Here is a 22,517-nt window from a genome sequence, read left to right on the forward strand (position 1 = left end):
TTTTATAGTACTGAATTAAACGTAAAGTTACCACTGGTCCAAAATGTAGATTCTACCGAAAAGCACCGACAGGAAACTCATTAGTTACTATTTTATACTAAACATTGTTTTGTAGCCGTATGATGTGGCTTAAACAGTTTGCCACGTTACTAACAAATATGATATCCAGCATCGTTTGAAATTGGAGCTCTTTAAATCAACTTAACAAAGTAATTATATTGTAAGAACAAGTATTTGCTCAGTCGCTGCAGCATCCGAGTGTGGACAGACTAAACTTAATCCCTGTAACAACAGAGGTGAGACGCAGCGCAACTAAATACCGCGCTGGCGATGTAAAGAGACAACAAATAAGATTAGAATAAAACGCTGACTTGATAGCATCGTTTATTTTAATAATTTACAGTTTAAACATTTGACAATAATTATATACACTTATATTACAGGAATATTAAAATAAATCTACCGAATTCGTAAAATAAAAATATGTCCGTCCGTGGTGTCGGGTCATCGACCTCCCGGCCCAAACTGAACTATAACTAGCGTTACGCCTGCATACGTTACAAACGATTCTTTACACAAAACATCATTTACAAACTAAATTTAGAAATATGATCACGAGCCACGGGTTTGAAGGCCCCTTAGTTTTTTTTTGTATGAGCGATAAAAAAAAGTAACTTAAATAGAAAAGTATGAAACACGTGCATATGTATACCACAAATAAATTTATTGAATTTAGTGTTGCTGGACTCACACACACACACGACTTGTACTTTATCCGAGCAGAAACGTAACAAACGATAAAGTTAGGTCTTCATAGATAGATAATACATCTAAATAATAAATCTTGTTTACGTTTTAAATATCCAAGTCATTGCGATATGCTTCTGAGATAATATTTTTTTCAAATCTTTGTTGTGAAATTAATAAATTACTTTTCTATTTAAGCTACTCGTTACGGTTTAAAAGTCACATCATTCACTTCAAATACGACCTAATTTTAAAGCCCTTAGTATAAGTCTTACTACCTTATTCCTTTCACCAACAATTAATTCTTTTTCAATCAGAAATGCTATATTTTATAATTCACACCAGTCACCAATTCGCACAAAAACACTTAAATTTATAATATGCTTGATAGAACCGTCTTATTTGCTTTCATCGAATTGTTTTGGAGACTGCACTGAAGGCCGACGATATATTTCGCGTTAATTATAAGACTACAACCTATTCTAATCACAAGTGAAGACAATAATGAACTACTTTGACCTCGAATTGATGAATGTCGGAAGTTGTTATCAAAACTTTGAAAGTAAAACTAAAGAGGATATCAGAAATTAAGTTATTAATCCTTCTAAGATTTAAGCCCTCCTGCGATAGGAATAGGTTATATATCAATACGAGTTCGTCAAAAGAACCTATAAAATAAAATTTAACATCTGATTATAACCGATCATTAACAATTATTATAAATTTTTAAATTAACGTTTTTTATCGTTGAATAAAATTATTTATATATTTTTTAATTTCCGTGTTTGTAATATGAATGTACTCAACGCACCTTAAAAGTTATTTATCTTAAAAATAAAAAAAAAATATTTTTTCGCGTTTAAGTTTTACATACATTTTTTTATTATTAATTTTTTTAACGTAACGTAATAATTTTTATGTGTATTAATCGCGAAAAAAACTACATTTTATCGCAATTCGTATTGTTCTTATAAATAATTGATTTAATAATGAGAAGGGTTCTTTAGTATTGTTACTATTTCTGTGCCCGTTTTAAGTCATCGTATCCATATATACTTCTCATTTAGTAAGTACAGATTAACTCTAAATTGATTAAAAGAGAAAACCGGAGTTGAAATGAAACAAAATGTTTTGTACTATTCGTCATATGTTTAAACATAGTTTGTATAATTGTAACGCTAAGTATGCTAGTTAATAAGACGTACAGAACACTTCGCCGGATATTCTTTCAGTTTCGAGATCAATGTCAGCTGTTCTGTTGTAAAATCGGGCGTCATTTCAATATTTAAAAAGCTAACCGAAACGGAACGTTCCGCTCACGTATATAGTAATAACACACTTAAAGGCAATCAACAAATAACCGACGAAGCAATAAGCACCAGTCTTCAGAGCTCAATGAACTCAGTTTAGTATTGGGGTTCTCGCACACTTTACGATGTACCGGAGACTAATTATTTATTATATTTAAGTTCATATTCAAAACAAATGATTTTGTCTCCACAAAGTGTTTTCATTGCGTGCTAAAGGCGGGCGTACAACAGCACGACGCGCCGCCAGAGGTCACCTGTACTCCGTCAAGTGTGCGTCGACCTCACACCGCCGCTATCGGGCCAGCGTTCGATAGCGTTGCCGAGCTATCAATGGTTGATTTTGATACATTGCAAAAACTCGTGAGAGTGTCGATGGTTTATCGACAGTGGGGTCCGGTCGCATGTGATGTTCCGCCGGCGACGTCCGCGCGTGGTACGGGCGCGGGGCGAGCGGCGCGGGGGGCGGTGCCGCGGGCGTGGTCATGCGAAGATGAGCCACAGCACGAACAGGATCGCGACCCACAGGAAGATCTTCGACAGGAACTGCTCTTCTTCGTACTGCGCTGTGCCGCGCGGAGCTGTCGACGTAACGTTTGCGTGTTAGCTAGCGGCCCGTATAGTTCAGTTACCGTAAAGTCAAATAAAAAAACTTCGTTTTTAATTAATATATATATTTTTTATTATGTCTTGCTTTTCTTAACAAATACAACAGAGTTCGATTGGATATATTAAATAAGCTTAATGATATATATATATATATATAACGTTCATACTTTATTTTATTTATATAGGAAACATAAGCACATAAATGTTACATGAGCCAATAAAGTTTCCGAACCACAGAATATGGACACAGTCAGAAGATATCCGTATTGATTAAATATTGAAACGAATAGAAAATTATTGTATAATATTAATACAAAAGAGAAAAGGAATTTAATTGTAATAAATTACAATAATAATAACCAAAAATTGTTATTGAAATTTTGAAATATATACTTATATAAAACTATAGCGAACAAGAACAAATATTTTAATTACTAAATAATATATTGTAATCATTACGACAGCGATATACAAAGGCTTTTTGCTTGTAATTATTTCTCACAATTAGGGCACTAAAGAGTTTGGTTTAATAGTAAATTTAAATACATCAGATTATATATATTCTTAGTATATTTTTGTCTTTCTACTATTATATATACCTAAGTAGCTAAGATTATCGTTTTGTTAAAACATCACAACGCGCCTCGTTATTTTATAAACTTATTAGAAAATTAGCAATCTCGGTTACTATACAAATTCTCGTACAAGCGATCCTGAAGTAGAAAATGGCATTGATCCAAGCGTATACCGGTTTTAACCAACAGATTCATCTGTGAGAACTTCAGCTTTGTTATTCACCAAAAGATAGATTCAATAAATAAAACATAATATTTATTCGAAAGAATAACATGACGCTAGCACCTACCAGCACTAGGCCGAGGGTCGCCGAAGTTGAAGGTCGACGTGAAGACACCGAAGGGGAATGCGCCGATCCCGAAGGACATGTGGAAACCCTCGCCGAAACCGAAGCCGGGGAAGCCGCTATTGCTCTCAGGCTCCGTGCGCTGCCCCGCCGGCCGAGGAGGAACCTAGGACAAAATGTATATTATTACGACAATCAATATTATTAAACCTTTATCCTATTATAACGGTAATATAACATAACGTGTACTCGTTCACTAATTTCACCTGTCAATATTTACGGGTTGTGATGAAGTATACGCTTATGCGTCCACTTTTGAAATATTGAGTTATCTATACATATATCGTTAGATGCGCTATCTTCCTTTGGACGGCAGTATAATCTAATTCCTTTTAACGGCATCAAACGTAATTTTCCAATAATGCTAATGGAATAAAAGCGGCATCGCAGCTTCGACATACAATAGCAATACCAAGATGTTATTTAACAGTCTCTTCCTAAATTTGCTACCACCGTAGTCCATAGCTATTATTAACTAAAAAAAATGCGATTCAAAATTTCCGAGTGTCTAGTGTTCTTAATAAAAAATATTTATTATTTTATATTCAATTAAAAAATATGAATATTATAGGAATATTTAAATGTAAAAAAAAATAGACATAATATGAAAATAATCAATATTGAAAACAAACATTTGTTAATTAATAAATTTAATTTTTCTCTTCAACTTTGACAACAAATCTCCTCCATCCATACATATCACCTCACCCATAAATAGCCGACAGAAGACCGCACTAAAGAATCTCATATATATCAATATATATTTTTACAATATTTATCTAGGTTATAAATAGATATAATATAAAATGTCATTGCTATCATTTTAATTTGTTTTGGTAATTTATTTAATCTTGAAAGTAATATGGGATATAAATAACTTAAATTTAACAAAACAATAACTATGACTTATCAGTCGCATACGAAGCTAAAAATAAAACTAAAGAACTTCGATGTTGCTTCGTTTTAAATTAAATAAACAAGGAAGATATTTACTACAGGTCGTGAAACTAGCAAAACGAGAGTGGAAAATGCAAAATACACTCTACAGGTAGTTTTAAATGCGATAAATTTCATTAAACATGGAGTAATAATTAATCCAAAACTAAAACATGACATATTTATACCCCGGGATAATTAAAAAAACCCCACAATATACAAGTATAATACATATGTAGATTATTGTATATTCTTACGTCATGATAGTCTATTCGATTTTGTTGAAAATGGTTCTTTGGAATACTGTTTATAATTTTCTTATCATTATAATTCGTAATCTTTACCTGTTTGGAAGGTTACCCGAACATACAGAAAAATAAAATATGAGGATTTTTGTTGATAATTGACCAAAAAAAGCATTGAACGCCGCGTTGGCCCCGCTAAATGTTAAAAAAAAAGCGGACACAAGCATTCAATGTAAAAAAATTAAAACTTTGCAAAGTATTTACAAACAATTTTAATAAATGAAGCAACAAATGTTTGCGTATTTATTTTTAACATTCGACATAAAATTTATACTTTACTATTTATATGTAAGCTTACGTATGAATCATCTTATTAAAGGATAAATATGAATGTAAAGCCTCATCGTTTCCGATGGCTTATTCCGCTGAAAAGATTCGACAAGAAACTTAGTTAATCTTCGTCTCAAATAAAAGATGCAGTCAAATTTATTAAATATATTACGGAAATCAGCTACACAATTCATTATTGTTCATATTGTATTGTTTAATATATTTAGATTTAAGAAGACTGAAAAATGTTGCGCCCTAGAATACCGCCTTACCGGCGCCATGTTTTATTTTTAACAGTCATTGTCATTCGAGATAATGAATGATAATAGATTCTAGCGATTACATCCAAATCAGTTCATATATTTAAAAGTTATGGTCAAAAAAGGTAACGCACATAAATGAGTTAATTAAACGAAAAAATATATTTTATTATTCTTCCTGTACATATACTACTTTGACATGTTGAATTAAAAAAAGGGATATTTGTAATCGTGTACATAACTTATAAAAACTATATTATTGCTATGGTGATTGCTGACCCTTAATAAAGCGCTGCTTACTAAAGGCGGCTTAAACATTTTACCAAAAATTTTAAAATTCATATTTGTATTTTAATCTTTGCACAATTTGTTAAATTAATAAATATTAATATTATGTAAATGAACTACTTTTTAATTAATATCGCTACCCAAGGTTATATACATATAAAAGAAAAAAAACGAATAAAAACACAGACAATAACCATTAAAAGATAAAAGCTTCATTACGGCTTTAAATTGAAATATATTACATCATCTCTTGAATTTTTTGAATTAGTATATATAATATATACAAAATATATACAAATCAGCCAGTCAATCACTTAACCGGGACTGTGACACTGACGGTAAACAAAAATTACGCTCTGACCGGCTTATAAACTTGAAATTCGGCATGCGGACAAACATTGCGTCAAACATCGAGACCTTTCTCGATGTTATAATTATCCCTTGATAATTTATTAAAATACCAGAATATATAATAATCAAATAAAACAAACAAACAGCTACGCTAAATGCTATTCATCACAGTTCAGAATGATACAGTTATCTGTTAAGTTTGTTTATGGTAATGTTTATCGGCCGCTCACAGCTAACCCATTTACATAGTTAACTAAAATTGCAAGCGACTAAGTCATTTAAGTAACCCGCCGCAAGTCTAGACCGAACTGCAAAAAGAGTCGTAACCAAATCGTGCGGTTTCGAGAGGTTCACGTATAACTGACCATTAACCATGGTTATTCCGAATTCAGCGTCACGACTTTTTACTTTGACTAGACAATCATGTTTCTTGCCGATATATTGCAGTAATAAATTTATATATTATATTTAAATAATTAATGAATGAGCGCAAAATATATTATTCCGACACAAACAGCTCTTGAGGCCGATCAACCAAACATGCTTACGGCCGCGAATGTAAGATTGTAACATGGGTTTTCATGGAGTATATTATGGGTTTTATAAATTTACTATACATGGAGTATTTGATCCATTGTATCAGAGCAAGCGCTGCGGGCGCAAACATGGAGCTTAATAAATTTTATACTAAATAAATTCGATATTAAAAAAATAAAATGGCGACGCAATTTTCTCAGTTTGTCTTAAAATACCATAGAAAATACATATTCAATGTGATAAAAATGTATTGTTTGCAACGACAGTTTTACCTCTAAGATTAAATAATTTCTTATAACGTTCTCGTATCTAAAGATATATAAATCTATAATTGGCCTATTACTCGATCGTTTGTGAAAACCTATCGGGCTAAAATGAAATAAACATGTGAGATTTTAAATGTAAATAGGTAATGATACTCATGCCGCATGCCGTATTTATTTACATACATATATTCTCACAAAAACATTGGCGCCCAACTGCAGCTTATGAGATGTATTTATACTTTAGAAATATATTACAAGTGAGCAAAAAATATACTTAGTAGAAAAAAAAATGCTTAAATTATTTTTATTTTATTTATGTAATTTACAGTAGTTTATATGAGTAGGGATTTTCTTTCCAAAGTCAGAATAAGACCATTCCATAATGCTAATATCTGTACTGATATTATAAATTCGAAAGTAACTCTGTCTGTCTGTTTGTATGTCTTTCTGTTGCTCATACAGGGCCAGAGCATTAAACCGAAATTGATGAAACTTGGTGGGAAGGAAGCTTTAAACTGACGAGCAAGGCAGCGGGCGACAACTAGTATAGTATAAAATCATAGAAACTCTCGAAGTTTCTAATAAGAATACCTAATATTATTTTGATTTTTTTTAACCAGTTTGTGAAGTATTTCCGATATTTTTTATTTGTTTTCCGCTGCCGATTTTCCTTTTAAATTAACTGATACCAGTGCAATGTTTCGTGCATTTGATATGACTATGAGTATGTGAACGTTCGGCAAAAAATTACCCGTGTCGGAGCTATCCTTCCCCACTCTCTTTGTAACTATCGTAATCTGATAACTATAAACATACTATTGATAATCCTATGACGATACAGATATAACTTTACAAGATGTTAAAGTTCAAATTTAAATTAATTCAATGGCGTCATTTTACTTCATCTCTAGGAAAACAACATAAAATTGATATTACTAGAAAAAAAGAAATGTTTATTTAGGACACGGCACAATTATAATATGTTCATAATTGATGTTTGTTTGTGTTGTTCTAGGTTAAGAAAACAAGGAAATTCCTATAATTACGTACGTCATTTAATTGATCTTGTAGTTTCAATTGTATAAAGCTATCTTATGCATTTTGTCTCTGTTCTATGCGTCATTTGCAAAATAATCTATGCCATGTTGGCACAACTATAGCAGCCATTACGAAAATCACTAATTCAACTTGTAATAAATAGATAACAGACCACAACCCTATTTGATTAATTAAAAAAAGTGCGTCGCCCGCGAAACTTCGCGTTTATTCAACATTTTTTTAGGAATTTCGAAACCTATGATAGGTTTTGTTTTGATTTAATTTCATTTTAAACCGACGACGTCTGTTTGCACGTTTTACATTTGATTTTTTTTACAGCCAGCGCCACTTTCTACAAGGCCAGTAACTTTTTCCGCTCTCTATAATAAATTATTTCTTACATTGTGACTATTTATTATATTACAATCAAGAAGTTATTTTTTAATTTTTCTGCACATCTACAGCTATTAACATTTAGGATTAATTCGTCATACTCAGGATTTGAATCTGTCGAAGAGACACATTATAAAGTTTACCAAAAATTTTTTGCTCAAAATATTATAATACATATATTATTTTACAATATTGATTTATCTACAATAAGCATTATACTGTTTCATAGTTGCAGACTTTGAATAGTTGATTCTTGATAATTAATTGACTGATACTTAGGATAAAAGTTATGCATGGACCCGGCTTTCTTGGAAGGTAAGAATGTTTTGTAGTTGTTACTGTGATTCATGAGAATGAGGCATAGCATAAATATTTTTACAGTACCTAACTGAATAACAAAGTATTAAAGAAGTATGAACATAGCATACTTATTTTAGCTTTACTATAAATGTATTAAGTTGTGATACTTGAAATTCAAAAGGGAAAACAATAGGAACATCGATTTATTGACATACTATGTTAAAAACTTCTTTGTTAAATACATTATTATTCATGGAACTGTTGATTGAACAATGCTATTTAATTGATAGAAATTCCACTAAAATATATAAATTCATTCAAAACAACAGCCCAATATTTGTATGTATATTTTACAATTGAAAGGCCTATATAATTAAATAAAAAATAATATAAGGCAAAAAACCATAAAAAACCATATGACTTTAATTATTAGAAATAAAATTACATTTTTACCTAATGAGAAACAATGAAACTCTTTGATAAGTGAGTTTAATAATTTACTTTTATGCTATAAGCAAGCTCATTTTATTTATTATTACAACAATTTTTTTTATTTTTTTATATATTTATAAATCAATAAATTTTAAAATTACTAGGTGTTTTACTATAACAATTCATTTGTGCAAAGTTATTTTACATATCAGTTTCAAATGAGTGATTAAAATTTCTAAATAAATCATTAAATAGATTTCATACAAACAAAGTTATAAACTTTGATTAATGCTATGTGCAATTAAGTTATAATCTTATAATATATTTTTTATTTCTACGTACCTTATTTCTAGGGTCTTCTTGTTTTGTATTTCCTCTGCCATAAAGTGGAATGACCTTCTCTCTGCTTATAGCTGCTTTGCAAACTGGACACACTTGCCGACTGGGTCGGGTTTCTAACCACTGGTGCAGACATGGCCAGCTATAAAAAAAAACAAGTTAATTAAAATTGTTTTTTGCTACAAATAAAATTAAGATGTTATATGTTACAAAATTATAATTACGAAACATAATTATATTGGTTTTACGATATTTTGGATAAAATTACTGTTAACTTTAAAAACAATAATGCTGGTACTACTTTGGATATGATTTTGTACTAAAAGATATTTGTTTGTTGTTATGATAAGTAGTTCTTGTTCTACATAAACGACACTTAACACACGAACAACGTTTAATTAGAAGACGATTTTAGAAAAAGAACATACCAGAAAAGATGTCCGCACATGCTAACCACGGCATCTCGGGCCGTGTCTAGGCAGATGTTGCATTCCAGCATACGCTCGTCGCGTTTTTCCTCTTCACCACCAGCATCACCTCCAGGCGCTGATGCACTTGCCTTAGGCTCACTAGTTTCTGCCATTGTAAGTTGCCCAATAAATCCTTTTTTTTAATATTACGTCACAATAACATATATTTTCTACACTTATCGTATTCACGACAACTTAAGTTTATAACTTGTACAAAAAAACACGTCCTATCCAATGTTCACTCCGATTATAAGCCATAAGAAAAACACTTTTTACTGAATAAATTTAACACAGACAAGTTATTCCAAATAGAAATAAGAAAAACAAATTACAATACTCCCCAACCCCAATTTGACGGATGTCTGATTGATCTGTCAAACTGTTTTCGCCTTGAATCATAAATTATAGAATAATGTCGAATCATCACGAGAGCCACGTAAGTCTTTAAAAAATGAAATAGACCGTATAAACCAATATAACATCGTCAAGCTTACTATTAAAATATTAAATAAAATATTTTATAAAAACGTCAGCTGATGTTTTTCGAGGCACTAAATATTATATTTCAAAATAAAAACCGCAGATGATATATACATAAATTAAATTAGGTATCTGTTGTTATTAAAACTTACAAAATCCAGTTAATAATCTATGGTCTTCTAATTCTACCTTTACGACTGCAATTGATTTTGATTTCTTCTTTGTATTTCTATACATTGAAATTACAAAACATATCGCGTTATAATTGCATTTATTACGATTTTATTCTATGTTAATAAGAAGTGATGTAAAGTGATTCGTGAGCAGATATATATTATTTGTTTAAACTATCCATACTACAATAGTAATGGTTGTTCGTATTTTGCAAAAGACATGTTGAAAAACAAAATTGACGTCACAAATCCCATCAGCTGTGCTGTTTAATTTATTAGCGGTGATTGCATTAAAAATTCAAATAAAATGGGTGGTGCCGTAAGTTCCGGGCGTGATAACAATGAGTTGATAGACAATTTAATGAGTGGGAATTATATCCGTACAAAAAGTGTCGAAAATGTCTTTCGTGCACTAGATCGAGCTGACTACATGACACCGGAGGCACGGGACCAAGCCTACAAGGACTTAGCCTGGCGCAATGGACCTCTTCATTTGTCTTCTCCATGTATCTATAGGTAAGATGCGAAATCAATACTATCAATTTTATTTAGTGTGCAATATGTTACCTGTATTAGTGTTAATATTCAATATAACGATATATAGTATAGTTTAACGTTTCTCTTTTAAATAATAATTATATTATTTTGGAAACAATATTGTTGTTGTGATGTTTAAATGTTATCTGTTATTTTTAATAACACAGATAAGAAACCATTGCTGTGTGTTATTTAGTAAGTGACTGCTAAAAAACACATCCAAACACTTATCATTCTTACAGAACTGAAGGAAACAAACAGTATAAATGTTACTATATTAAATATTGTTATGAGAAATCAATTAAATTTGTAAGAGCTGCAAGGTAATATCTCAAATACTTAATAAGTTGTGTTTAATATATTAAGCAAGTCCAACAGTCAATTATCACCTTGTTGAATTTTTTCGGAACCAGGGAAATATCACACTCGGGGACTGACCCCCCCACTTAGACTTGGAATGTTTTCAATTCTATTTCTAAGTGAATTCCATTACCCAATAGTGAGGTGATGGAGGGGTTAGAGCTGAAACCGGGGCTATCCTTCCTGAACATTGGCTCTGGAACCGGATACCTCAGTACCATGGCTGGCCTGATACTTGGGACCTCAGGCATTAACCATGGCGTGGAGGTACATCCAACGGTTGTGGAGTATGCTGTGAAGAAAATTAGCCAGTTTATTGAAAATTCTCCTATTCTGGACGATTTCGACTTCTGTGAACCAAAGTTTTATCATGGTGAGTAATATATTTGCAAAACCAAAAACTTGACTTATTTTAGGAATATTTTATATAATGTTTATAGTAAGGGAAATATATAAAATTAATTAGAAAAGCCATGAAAACTTAGGGGGTTATATTTTCTCCGGGTATAATCATGAAAAAGTAAAGAAATTTAAAAAACATCCTTATATTACAGAAAATGGATTCAGTATGAAAACAAATCTGAAATGTTTGAAAATAAATGTTATTGTGCTTTTGAAAATATGATTTAATATTAATCTCATATAGGTACTTGTAAACATGTTTTATTTAATAGAATACACAATTTATTACTAACAATCAAAAATTGTCCTCAGGTAACGGCCTATGTCTGACTCCATTGTTATCTTGTTATGATCGTGTTTACTGTGGCGCCGCCTGTCCTGACGAGTACGAAAATTACTTCAAGAGACTTATTAAGGTATGATTCAATATACATCAACAATTTTAATTAAAAAAAATGCTATTATTTGACTATCTCAATTAGGCCCTTTTATAAAATTTATGTCAGCATAGTTGAACCCATTATCTATTCCACCAACCAGACATGTCATTCATTTGTCAAGATCTTGAATAACCAACAATATTTATTATGCGGCAAAGTTTTCATCAGATCTTAGGAAGTAACATTAAATTTAATAAACTAGTAACCTACCCATAGGCTCGGGTACCATCATGGGACACTTATTGTGAAAAAAAGCTTTGTAAATCTGTTTTTTTGAAATGAAACTATGCGAGTTCCTTGCCATTTCTTCTCGCTGAAGGCTGTTTTCCGAAACGGTGGTAGTGTTTAAATCTTGATGTTTAAAAAACCTGAAAAAATTGTAAAGTTTACTTGAATAAAATACAATTGATTTGAGTTAATTTAGATAAAGTAATAGTTAAGTGAAATTTTGTTAAATAAAACGTAAAAATGGATACATTAATCAAGAATTGTTTTTAGTGCACTATAGCAGAGCTATTAGCAAATCACATGGAATGTGTTAGTCTAAGGTTCGATTATCTTTACTCTTTCTTTAAATGGAACAGTCTGTATATTCAACTATGCTACATTTCTGAATATTTTAGTAACATTTTTGTTTTAAATTAACCAAGGATAAGAACCGATACTGATATCGTAAGAAGTTGCAGTCCATAATTATAATAAATGTTTGTTTGTTTGAGTTACCTCACTAAAGGCTATTGTTGTTCGATTCTATGTTTATTTGTATATAAACTTATTATAAGGAATTTTAGTTACCCTGTTAGTAGATTTCTATTGAAGAATGCTTGTATTTTCGTGGTATTCATGAGTCCAAAAGATTTATCCACTTCCTAATCACGATTAAGTTACAATCGATCAATTTAATGACGACAGGCGTGACGAGGTGGTAAGTAAACTTAAATAATATTTAGTACTCGTAATCAGACAGAGATATAAATGTATTATTATGAATCGATCAGGTGGGCGGGATCGTGGTGATGCCGCTGAACGATACTCTGCAGCAAGTGCGGCGCGTCGGCGACAACAAGTGGGTGACGCGCAATCTGCTCAACGTGTCCTTCGCCACGCTGCGGACGCCGAGCAGGGACGAGGCCGCTCAGCACGTCAAGCTCGGTGAGCCCACGCGACGCACCGGACTGCTCATTTCGGCTTCCATTAAACATCTACATCTCGCGTCTACGTCGCCGTAAATATCACCAATAACTCGGTCGAGAGAAAAAATGAAATTAAAAAATAAACCGAGGATTATCCTACGTACGAAAGCGAAATCGTCGCGAACTCGGCCGGCTCCGTCGCATCCGTGCTCGCGTTCGCGTCCGTACTGGAAGTGCGCGTGTTGCAGACAAGCAGTCGCCGGTGCGGCTGCAGCTGCTGTCGCGCGCGGCCGTGCGCGGCGCCATGCGGCGCGGCGTGCTGCGGCGCCACCCCGAGTTGCGCGAGGCGCCGCGCGTGCCGCCGCCCCCCGCCTGCCCGCGCCGCATCTGCATCCCCATCGAGCCCGGCGGCAACGTCGGTCAGTGCCGCGCCCGCGCGCCCTCGCCTCTCTCGCCTCTCTCGCCTCTCACGCTCGCGCTTTCTCTCCGCAGAGGGCTTGAACGTCCTTCACGACCTCGACGGCGAGAACGGGGCGAACGAGATGAACGCGCTGCTGAGTCTCGTCATCAGCATGGGGCACAACCGGGTGGCCGGCGCGCTGCGCTTCGACCGTGTCGACGATTCCTCGACGGACTCCTCGGACGCCTCGGACGACGGCGACCGGCGTCCGGTACCATCCGAGCCGGCGGGGGGCTCGCGGCGAGAGGCCGGTCCCGTCGACCCGCAACCCAGGAATCGCTCTGCATCGAATGATAGTCCCGATAAAAAACGGAGTGCTTCCTCCGATTCTGACGACGATAAACCGAACACCAGGCCGAAGGTCGACAGGACGGAGGGCAAGGCCGGCACCCAGCGCCAGAGCAGACGTTCGCGCAGATCTCGCGGGGACGGACCGGACGAGCCGCGGTTCCCGCCCGCCTGTCGGGAGCTGCTGTCGTACAGACACGAGTTGGACGAGCCGTCGACGTCGAGTAAGGAGGCTAAGACGAGCACGAGTGAAGAATTGACGGATTCGCCGGAGCGCAAGTCTCTCACGTCCACGGACGAGGACGCCCATTGCAGCAAGGTTAGTGTGTTTCAAGAACATCGAACCGTTCTTTGGTGGATGATATGTTCATTTTGTATAGAGAACATTTCATTTATACAACAAAAAATAATATATCATTTAAGGATTAGTCAATTATTTAAGTATTTCTTCCGACTCCATTTGTGTGTGTATATACAATTTTACAGAGTATTCAGGTTTTTCGCCTGTAATAATTTTTCAAATACCACAACGTGTTCGATGTCAGACACTCTCACCAGTATTATACGTTCACAGGAAACGAAACGCGCATCTCCACCCGGCGTACCCTCCGAAGTTGAGATCGATTTGGGCACGAAGATGACTCAGGAGGCCAGCACCTCCCGCATGGACTGGGACGACCTGCAGCCGGAGATCATAGAGATCAGCGACGACGAGACCGAGGACACCGAGGACAAGAGCAAGGCGAAGAGGCAGAAGCTCGACAGCGGGATAGGCGAGACCACGCCGAGCGGCTCGTCGCCGGACAAGTCGAAGACCGAGTCGGAGAGCGACCGGAGCTACCACAGCCCCACGAGCGACGCCGGCTCCCGGCACGGTGAGTAGCGCGCGGCCTCGGCGGCCCCCGGCCGGGGCCCGCTCTGACGGCTCGTGTGTGCAGATGGGCGCTCGGACGGCGACTGCGCCGAGCTGCGGCGGCACGCGGCGCGACGCCGACGCCGCATCGCGCGCGGGGGCGACGCGCGCCGCGTGCGCCTGTCGCTGCTCATGAAGCAGGCCGTGCGCGAGCTGCCGCTGCCGCACCCGCTCAAGAAGTACGTGCGCAAAGCCCTCCCGCCCTCCACCCGCACTCCCCCCGCACTCTCTTCTCGTGGATTAATGTCACTTTTATTTGTAGGTTCGTCAACCTGGGCCGCTGCTTCGAGTTCTAGGTGCATCGCAGTAGCCTCGACGTTTACCGACATTATGAGTGTCATAATAATATAATTATTCAAGTATCTCGGGATGGTCGATGAGGACGGAGGCTTTTCATACGTAAAGTCTGGTGGGAATTGAGCTGAGAAGGACTGATTAATACTTAGTCATTTATAAAATAATGTATCTCTATTGATAAACCCGAACCGAACGAAACACGCCTCCCTCTCCCGTCGGTGTCTCCGAGTCGGAGAGGGGGGACTCGCCGTCGGCGCGAGTTTATCGATGATGAATGTACATGCCTCATATTGCATGAATTAAGTCAACTTTGGATTTATAAAATAAGCGAATGAAATGTAGAGGAGGTATTTGTAAAAAGATCTTTAAAAAAGACTTCAATAAAGTAATAATAAATTGTATTTCGAGGGCGTTTAGATCTTGTCACACTACACCGCACGCAATTACAGATATTTACGTGAATTTATTAAATAAATTAGACATATTTTGAGATCAGGTATAACCAGTTATGCAAAAGGGTCGCCATTGTCCGTTGAAACTTGAACTCAGGCCAATCAAACGTAGTGTGAAATGGTTTTAACAGTCTACTTTGTAGCATCCAGTCCTGTGCAATGTCTATCATATCGTAAGTGTAATATAAATATAAATTGCTTGTGGTGACAACGTTTATGATGGTGGCTATGTGGAATTCATCGTAGGGGAAGGAAATGGGTTTTTCTTAACTTAATTATAATATATATAATCTTCATCGCAGAATCCTCACGCGGTGATAATAAGTGCGGATTCTTATGTTTATTTCTATCTCTCTCTCTCCCTCTCGCATGTACAGGTTAGAAAAAATAGCAAGTTGTGTGTCAGTTTCTTATTTTATTTTTTTAATCTGAGCTTAATGATTATTGTTCGTTTATTGGCTCATCGGATTCCGGCGGCCAATGACAAATCAGTTATCAGATTTTGATCAGATTAAGTATCCGAAATTGGAGAGGTGTATATAACATTATCCGCATCAATGACTTCCGTGACTTTCCCCTTGGCTTAACCCCGAACTTCAAACAACAGACCAACAAATTATATTCATGGATAAATACTTATATTAATAATTGACTAAATTAACTATCGTTGGTCACGTGACAAAACGACTGATGTGTCAAATAGTTGCCATACATTGTGAATTATTTTTGTTTAACTATTGAATACTCTTATAATTAAATAATATTCTTCCTACACTTATTATAAAGACAGATTTTGTGAGTTTTTTTATTCGTTATGCGTGCGATTACTTTGGCACTATAGTCATGATCGTGTCTGTGGTTGTTAAGCAAAACGTTATAATGTATTTACAAATTGTACATAAAGTAAAACTTAAGAAATATTATATTAAACAGTTAATATCAAATGAATAGACTATAATATAGTAAATGCGAAAGTAACTTTGCATTTTTGTTGCTTTATCACGGCACCACTACTCAATCGTGTCGATCGTAATGAAATTTGACATAGAAGTACAGCAGGACATGTAACATTATAAATTCATATAAATTACGGGATTTTAGAGACAAATATGGGATCTGAAAATAGGATAATTTCGCATTGAATAAGCTAGTTTTAAAATAAAATGTTAATCCTCCCTAAACAGCGTTTAAACGTCTCAAATAGTTTTAGCTTAAACAAAATACTGACTCACATAAAATCTCTTTAAATCTCATATCAGAATGGCAACTTTTTGCGCATTACGTTTTTGACTCTGAGCTCACTAACATAACTCTACTGCCATACTGTTATCGCTTAGCTGCATGATTTTTACGTGCAAGTTATCTCAAATGTATCTACCCAAGTGTGTTCCGATTTTTGAATTCGAACTGGTTACGAACTAATTTGAATAAGTAGATAAGAAGGGGTGAGCCTTGAGCCGAATTAAGAATTTTGCCACACTGTTAATAAATATACATGCAACTATCTGGTAACATTATCACAATAGGGTTAATTTTAAACTTTTATCGTAGTAATTAGTATATGGAGAGTTAAAATTTGTTTATAACGATTGATGTAAATATATTTTGTAGTAATGTCATTTGTTTTTGTTGCAATTATATATGATTTTATTATAAAATTTTCGTTGTCGATTATTATCTATATAATGAAATATTCACTCTATTCTAAACCGTATGGTTAATTTTAAAGGTTATCTGTAGATTGTTTAGAGACGTTACCATTGTCTCTGGTATTTTTAACAGCCATGTAGTATTATTAGAAATGTATAAAGCGACACGTGTGGATCGAATTTACTTACTCGCTTATTCGTGGACGAAGTATTGTTGAGGACTCCTATGTATATTCTTGTCATCATTCGATTAAATTAATGCTTTACATGGCTGCTTGGAAATATTTCTGATATTATTTTAACTATGAAATTTGAATTGTTTAATAAAATGCTGATGTTGTCGAATCATTTTTTTATTTCCTTCATAAATACATAATACAGGTGAGTATTTAACGGTGGGTGCTCAAGTTTTAACTTATATTTACACAATTCAACATTGGTATAGTTTAACATCCAAAAATATGTATTCATATGTTTGTAAAGCCTCGTTCATCATCACTTCTCGTTATCATCACGTCACGTTAGCTCATCCTCATTCTCAGTGTTGCCAAGAGTTCAATTCAGTTTGATGTTATAACGAAATATTAGCTTTCTAAAATTTACACAATTAACTATCATAGCATCGGAGTCGGACTTTATCTTCGCTACCGTCGCCTCTGGTTATATACTGGTCACGTGTGTAAATGTTTTATATCACAAGGTATGTAGTTATATTCTATAGATTGAAAAATAATTTACCATCTCGGCACAAAGAGTTGTATTAAAGTGGGGGATAATCGTTTATATCCCGGGCAGGGGCAGGTTTCCATATCTTGGCCGAGTAGGCGGTGGCACCTGCTACGGCCCTAGGTCACCCAAGGCGACAAATCTGCCCCTATCCCGGGGTGTACTTTATATTATATTCCATAATCGTAGAGTTCGGACCGTCATCTTATGTAATTATTAGAATTGATATCTACCCTGACGACTCCACGTTTGTCCATGTCCATCCCGCTCACGGATCAAACGCAATTTCTAATGAAGCTAACGAGCCCCGCGTGCGGGCGGCTAGCACCACTTGCCGACGGAGTGCATCCGGTCGGGGTAGAGGTCGTCGGCGGCGGGCGCGGCGGGCGCGGCGGGCGCGGCGGGCAGGCGGCGCGCGGGGCGCGGGGTGGCGCGGGCGCCGTCGCGCAGGCGCTCGCGCGCCCAGCGCTCGGCCGCGTACGTGCGCTTGACGGGCCGCTTGCACAGCGACTGCGCCTCGGACGGCGGCCGGCTCGCGGCCTCCGACTCGCTCCCGTTGCCCCCGTTGGCCAGCGAGTGCGCGCTGCGCGCCTTGTGCAGCGACAGCCGGAGCGGCTTCCGCGGCGGCGTCGGCCTGGATCTCGCCTCGTCTCGAGTCTCGTCGTTCCGGACGTAGTGCCCGAGCCTCGACCGGTCGTCGGCCCCGTAGTCCAGCCTCGGGGAGCTGCCGTAGGCGTCGCCGTTCGGGAAGTCGGAGCACTCGGACTCGAGTTCGGACGATTTTGCGCTCCTCGAGTGCAGTTTGGACGAGCGTCGGCTAGATTTATGCGCGTTCTCTAGTACTTTGCCGTCTATTCGGTTGTAGACGTAGTTCCTCTCGGATTCGACTTGGATGTTTTCGACGCTTTCGTTTTTCTTCATCTTTCGAAGGCGCTGCGAGCGCTTCAATTGTTCTATGATCGACAGGGTCTTCCTCTCGGCCCAGTTTGTCTTTTTGATGCTCTCCTCGATTCTTTCGGCCACTTTCTTTATATCAGTCCGTCTTTGGTCACATACGCTCGATTGAGAATCTCTCAAGTCCATGTCGCTGTCGGATCTAAAAGTCTCCTCCCTCGATCTACTGCTATTGTACCGGTCGGCCTTCACGCGCTGCTTCTCCATGTGCCTCTGATTTCGTTCTATCATCCGAATGGCTGCATCGGTCTCCGTGCTGTAGTCGTGGATGCAGTGGTGCGAGAGCGAGTGGCGCATGCGGCCAGCTCTATGTTCTAAGCTGTGCGAGCTGTGTGATCTACGATTCGGCGTCGGTGATGTCCTCGGGGACGTGGCCACTCTAGACGAGGCGCCCGAGGCGTTCGATCTGGGTCGCACCACGGGCAGATTGGCTTCACCGGCATCCAGCCCCGGAAGCTTCGCCACGATGGCTGTAATGTCTGGTCCCTTTTGGAATACTTGCACCTCAGACTTGGGACTCGTTTTGGTCGGGACCTGCGGCTCCGTCGTAATGTTGATGTTGGTCACGTTCTTCTTGGTTTTATTGACTGTTATACAGCTGTCGTTACTGCTCACTGTATGCAGCTGTGAACAATCAGATTCTTATTTGACTTAACTTCCAGGATAACAATTTAGATGAGTATTATATTTGGAACAATTATTTTGAAAGTATAATAGTAAGTATATCATTCTAATAGGTATAGTTATGGCTTAATTTTTCTCACAATCTACAATTTAAGGTCATAGAAGATCATAAATAATATGAATTGCAACAACATATGCCTCGCGTGCGGACCTGCGGATGGCGGTCGAGCAGCTCGGCCACCTGGTCCTCGAGGTAGGAGATGCGATGCGTGAGGCGCGTGTTGTCGGAGCGCAGCCCGTCCTTGGCGCGCTCGGCCAGCTCGGCCGCGGCGCGCAGGCCCGCCAGCTCCGCCCGCAGCGACGCCGCCTCCTTCTGCGGCCCACGCCAGTCTCACTCGCTTGTCTCTCGTCTCATTGCACGCGTGCGACAGTCGTAGCTACTCGTCTACGACGACGAGTCGATACGTAGCGTATGAAATTATAACATACCGCGTATTTATGCAAGTGCCGAGAGAGGAACGTCAAAAAAAGCTGCAATTTCAACTTCACATCATTCCAAGCTGATGAGAAGTGAAATTATTTAATTGCAATTATTATATCGACGAGAGAAAAATATAAGCGATGTAAGTAGCTAAAACTTACTAACAGGCCAAAATTAAGTATTATAACTTTCAACAAACTTTCAAAAACGAAATTCGAATAAAAAATTGCAACGTGGACATCGTATTGGGCGTATATTGATGGTGGTTAAATAGTAGTTATCATTATTTACATACATAATATAATTGAATGAATCAATGAAATTCTGTCACATCCACAAACCCGCATTAGACCAGCTAGTTCTACTGGATCACCCCCCCTCCCCCTAAAAGGGAGGGGAGGCTTTAGCCCAACAGTGGGACATTTATAGGTTGTTACTATACTATATCATACTTAATACTGAACATCTACACTGCTGTTGGACACTGGTTCAAAAAAAACACATAATGTTCTAATTTCTGTTGATGGTGTAACTTTTCCAATAAATAAATTAACGTGATCATGTACACGTCTGAGTTTCTATTTTTATTTATTTTGGAATTTGTATCACAATATATATACTATCTTAGATCCCGTCGGCGTATTCATGGTGTATCTATACCTGTTGCGTTTCCATTGTCGGTGTGTTAACCAAAAAAATGACGATCTTATTATTATATATATATAATTATTAATAATAATTTACCTATCTAGCTTCAAATATATCAATGTTCCATAAAACTTACATCCTACGTTACAAAAGGAACTCCTACACAAGATGGTGTTTGTCAGTCAGTTAGTGTTGAGTTGAATTAAGGATATTTCTTACAAATTCATGAACTCATTTCCTTCAAGTAAAGTAGATAAGTAGCTGGAAGGAAATGCGTACCTAACTACTCGTCATACTACTGTAACGTACTGTAGGTCAAAAGGCGCAAAGATCAAATATCTGTATTATATATGTTGGTACTTTAATTTACAACAAAGTACTAAAGCGTTTTCCAACAATACTCGTCGGATTTCCTACTCAAGACAAATTAGTTTTTTCCATCGCTAAAGTGACTAAATAAACGCGAAGGCCTTCGGCTTCCAAGGTGTGAACACAAAGCCGCATAGAGCACCTGCGTGAAGGCGGGCGGTGGGGGCGGTGGGGGCGCGGGGGGCGCGGCGGGCGCGCGCAGCAGCACGAGGCGCGCGGGCGGCGGCGCGGCGCCGCGGCGCAGCTCGTCGGGGCTGCAGCACAACACCGAGGTGCCGTTCACTTCCAAGATTCTGTACACGGAGGAACACATTTAGACATCGACAGGCGATACTGCCGGATCATATCTGCTAATAGAATCATTGATTGGGATACTACAAAAATCGTGAAACTTTTCTGTGAGTATGATTAAATGTTACATGTTAGCAAAACGATATCGCAAGGGTACGGTTCACTATACGGGGAGTCAGTAAAAAGTTTCGTAGTATACTCGGTTAATAAAGCGAGTAATATAATTCCAACTTTAATCGTAAAAGCGCCGAGCGACTCAACATTGACGACTTCGAGCCGTCGAGCGGTCATTATCGACTTATCGGTACAATCTCACAACAAATCATGAATTCGCTCCCGACGATGCGTTTCGTCGTTTATAAATCGGAGCGATCAATATTTATCGAAAACGATTAATAAAACTCGACTCGCATCGCTCGATGTCGAGTCATTAATTCATAAATTTATATAGCAGGTACGGTAATGATATCGAATGTTGCTTGGGCGATAAATTCGATGCAACGAATATGGAATAATAATATGCTCGCTGCAGTCGGTGGACATTTGTTACACGTGAAGGCTGTGTAACTGCTAGTCCGCTATACAACATATACGCACGTTACTATCAGAGAACAAGGGCCGGCGCGGTATGAGATATTATCGTGAATTTGTATAAGAGCGGAGATCTCATTTAAAATATTAAAGCAGATTTTAAACCGTATAAAGTATGATGTTGTCTAGCCGATCGCTACCATTTTTAAAATAGTTATAATTGGCTACTTCACTATAAATAGCTTTATAGTTGTATCAACATAATATAGAAATTTATAACAGATTCGTTACGTAAAAAACTCACATGCTATAGGAGAATATGTTAACTAATACAAATATTTCTGTATTCTAGAAAGGTTATGAGGGGTTACGATTGTGGCTGATATGGAGAGAGGAAACTCGATCCCGTAAGTGCCTAATTAGTAGGTTTAATTATATTCAATCGAAGGCCGCCAGTTTGAGCTTCTTCATATTCTTTTACTTAAAGTCCATAAGTCAGATTGTCACTTAGTCAATATGTATTTAATGGATGCAGACGC

General features: G+C 37.3%; 3 protein-coding genes across 4 annotated transcripts in view; 1 reads left to right on the forward strand and 2 right to left on the reverse strand.

Annotated features, from left to right (window-relative positions):
* Positions 1–371: 371 nt before the first annotated feature.
* Positions 372–22,517, reverse strand: part of LOC125064971 — a 72,989-nt gene continuing 50,843 nt past the window's right edge. Inside the window, exons 9-12 of the mRNA XM_047672334.1 lie at positions 21,299–21,449; positions 19,870–20,031; positions 18,470–19,658; positions 372–2,510 (exon numbers count right to left, since the gene is read on the reverse strand). Of these exons, the coding sequence (XP_047528290.1) occupies positions 2,350–2,510; positions 18,470–19,658; positions 19,870–20,031; positions 21,299–21,449 (1,663 nt within the window). The 3' untranslated portion in view covers positions 372–2,349. The remainder of the gene's footprint in view (positions 2,511–18,469; positions 19,659–19,869; positions 20,032–21,298; positions 21,450–22,517) is intronic.
* On the reverse strand, positions 2,495–10,110 carry LOC125064977 (E3 ubiquitin-protein ligase RNF185-like). Its single transcript, XM_047672342.1, has 4 exons — positions 9,729–10,110; positions 9,304–9,442; positions 3,529–3,691; positions 2,495–2,635 (listed from the first exon to the last, which is right to left on the reverse strand). Exons 1-4 carry the CDS (start codon positions 9,881–9,883, stop codon positions 2,538–2,540), a joined length of 555 nt encoding a protein of 184 aa, XP_047528298.1. The 5' UTR covers positions 9,884–10,110; the 3' UTR covers positions 2,495–2,537.
* On the forward strand, positions 10,435–15,654 carry LOC125064973. Of its 2 annotated transcripts, XM_047672338.1 has the most exons (10): positions 10,435–10,939; positions 11,461–11,693; positions 12,035–12,138; positions 13,161–13,314; positions 13,544–13,714; positions 13,788–14,362; positions 14,618–14,918; positions 14,982–14,997; positions 15,038–15,135; positions 15,219–15,654. In XM_047672338.1, the coding sequence occupies exons 1-9, from the start codon at positions 10,731–10,733 to the stop codon at positions 15,090–15,092; spliced, it is 1,818 nt and encodes a 605-aa protein (XP_047528294.1). In that variant the 5' UTR covers positions 10,435–10,730; the 3' UTR covers positions 15,093–15,135; positions 15,219–15,654. The 2 variants fall into 2 exon arrangements, with proteins under 2 accessions (XP_047528294.1, XP_047528293.1); XM_047672337.1 differs by having other exon boundaries at positions 14,982–15,135.

Source organism: Vanessa atalanta, chromosome 6 (assembly GCF_905147765.1).
Source record: "Vanessa atalanta chromosome 6, ilVanAtal1.2, whole genome shotgun sequence".
In the NCBI taxonomy this organism is placed as follows: Eukaryota; Metazoa; Arthropoda; class Insecta; order Lepidoptera; family Nymphalidae; genus Vanessa; species Vanessa atalanta.

What these genes read in the sequence shown, in the direction of transcription:
- LOC125064977 (XM_047672342.1), bottom strand. Translation starts at nt 9,883, where the DNA reads ATGGCAGAAACTAGTGAGCCTAAGGCAAGTGCATCAGCGCCTGGAGGT. An exon ending in ATGTGCGGACATCTTTTCTG is followed by an intron (nt 9,443 to 9,728) that starts GTATGTTCTTTT and finishes TTTTTTTTATAG; the next exon opens with CTGGCCATGTCTGCACCAGT. An exon ending in AAGAAGACCCTAGAAATAAG is followed by an intron (nt 3,692 to 9,303) that starts GTACGTAGAAAT and finishes ATTTTGTCCTAG; the next exon opens with GTTCCTCCTCGGCCGGCGGG.
- LOC125064973 (XM_047672337.1), top strand. Translation starts at nt 10,731, where the DNA reads ATGGGTGGTGCCGTAAGTTCCGGGCGTGATAACAATGAGTTGATAGAC. An exon ending in ACTTCAAGAGACTTATTAAG is followed by an intron (nt 12,139 to 13,160) that starts GTATGATTCAAT and finishes TGAATCGATCAG; the next exon opens with GTGGGCGGGATCGTGGTGAT. An exon ending in CGACGCCGGCTCCCGGCACG is followed by an intron (nt 14,919 to 14,981) that starts GTGAGTAGCGCG and finishes TCGTGTGTGCAG; the next exon opens with ATGGGCGCTCGGACGGCGAC.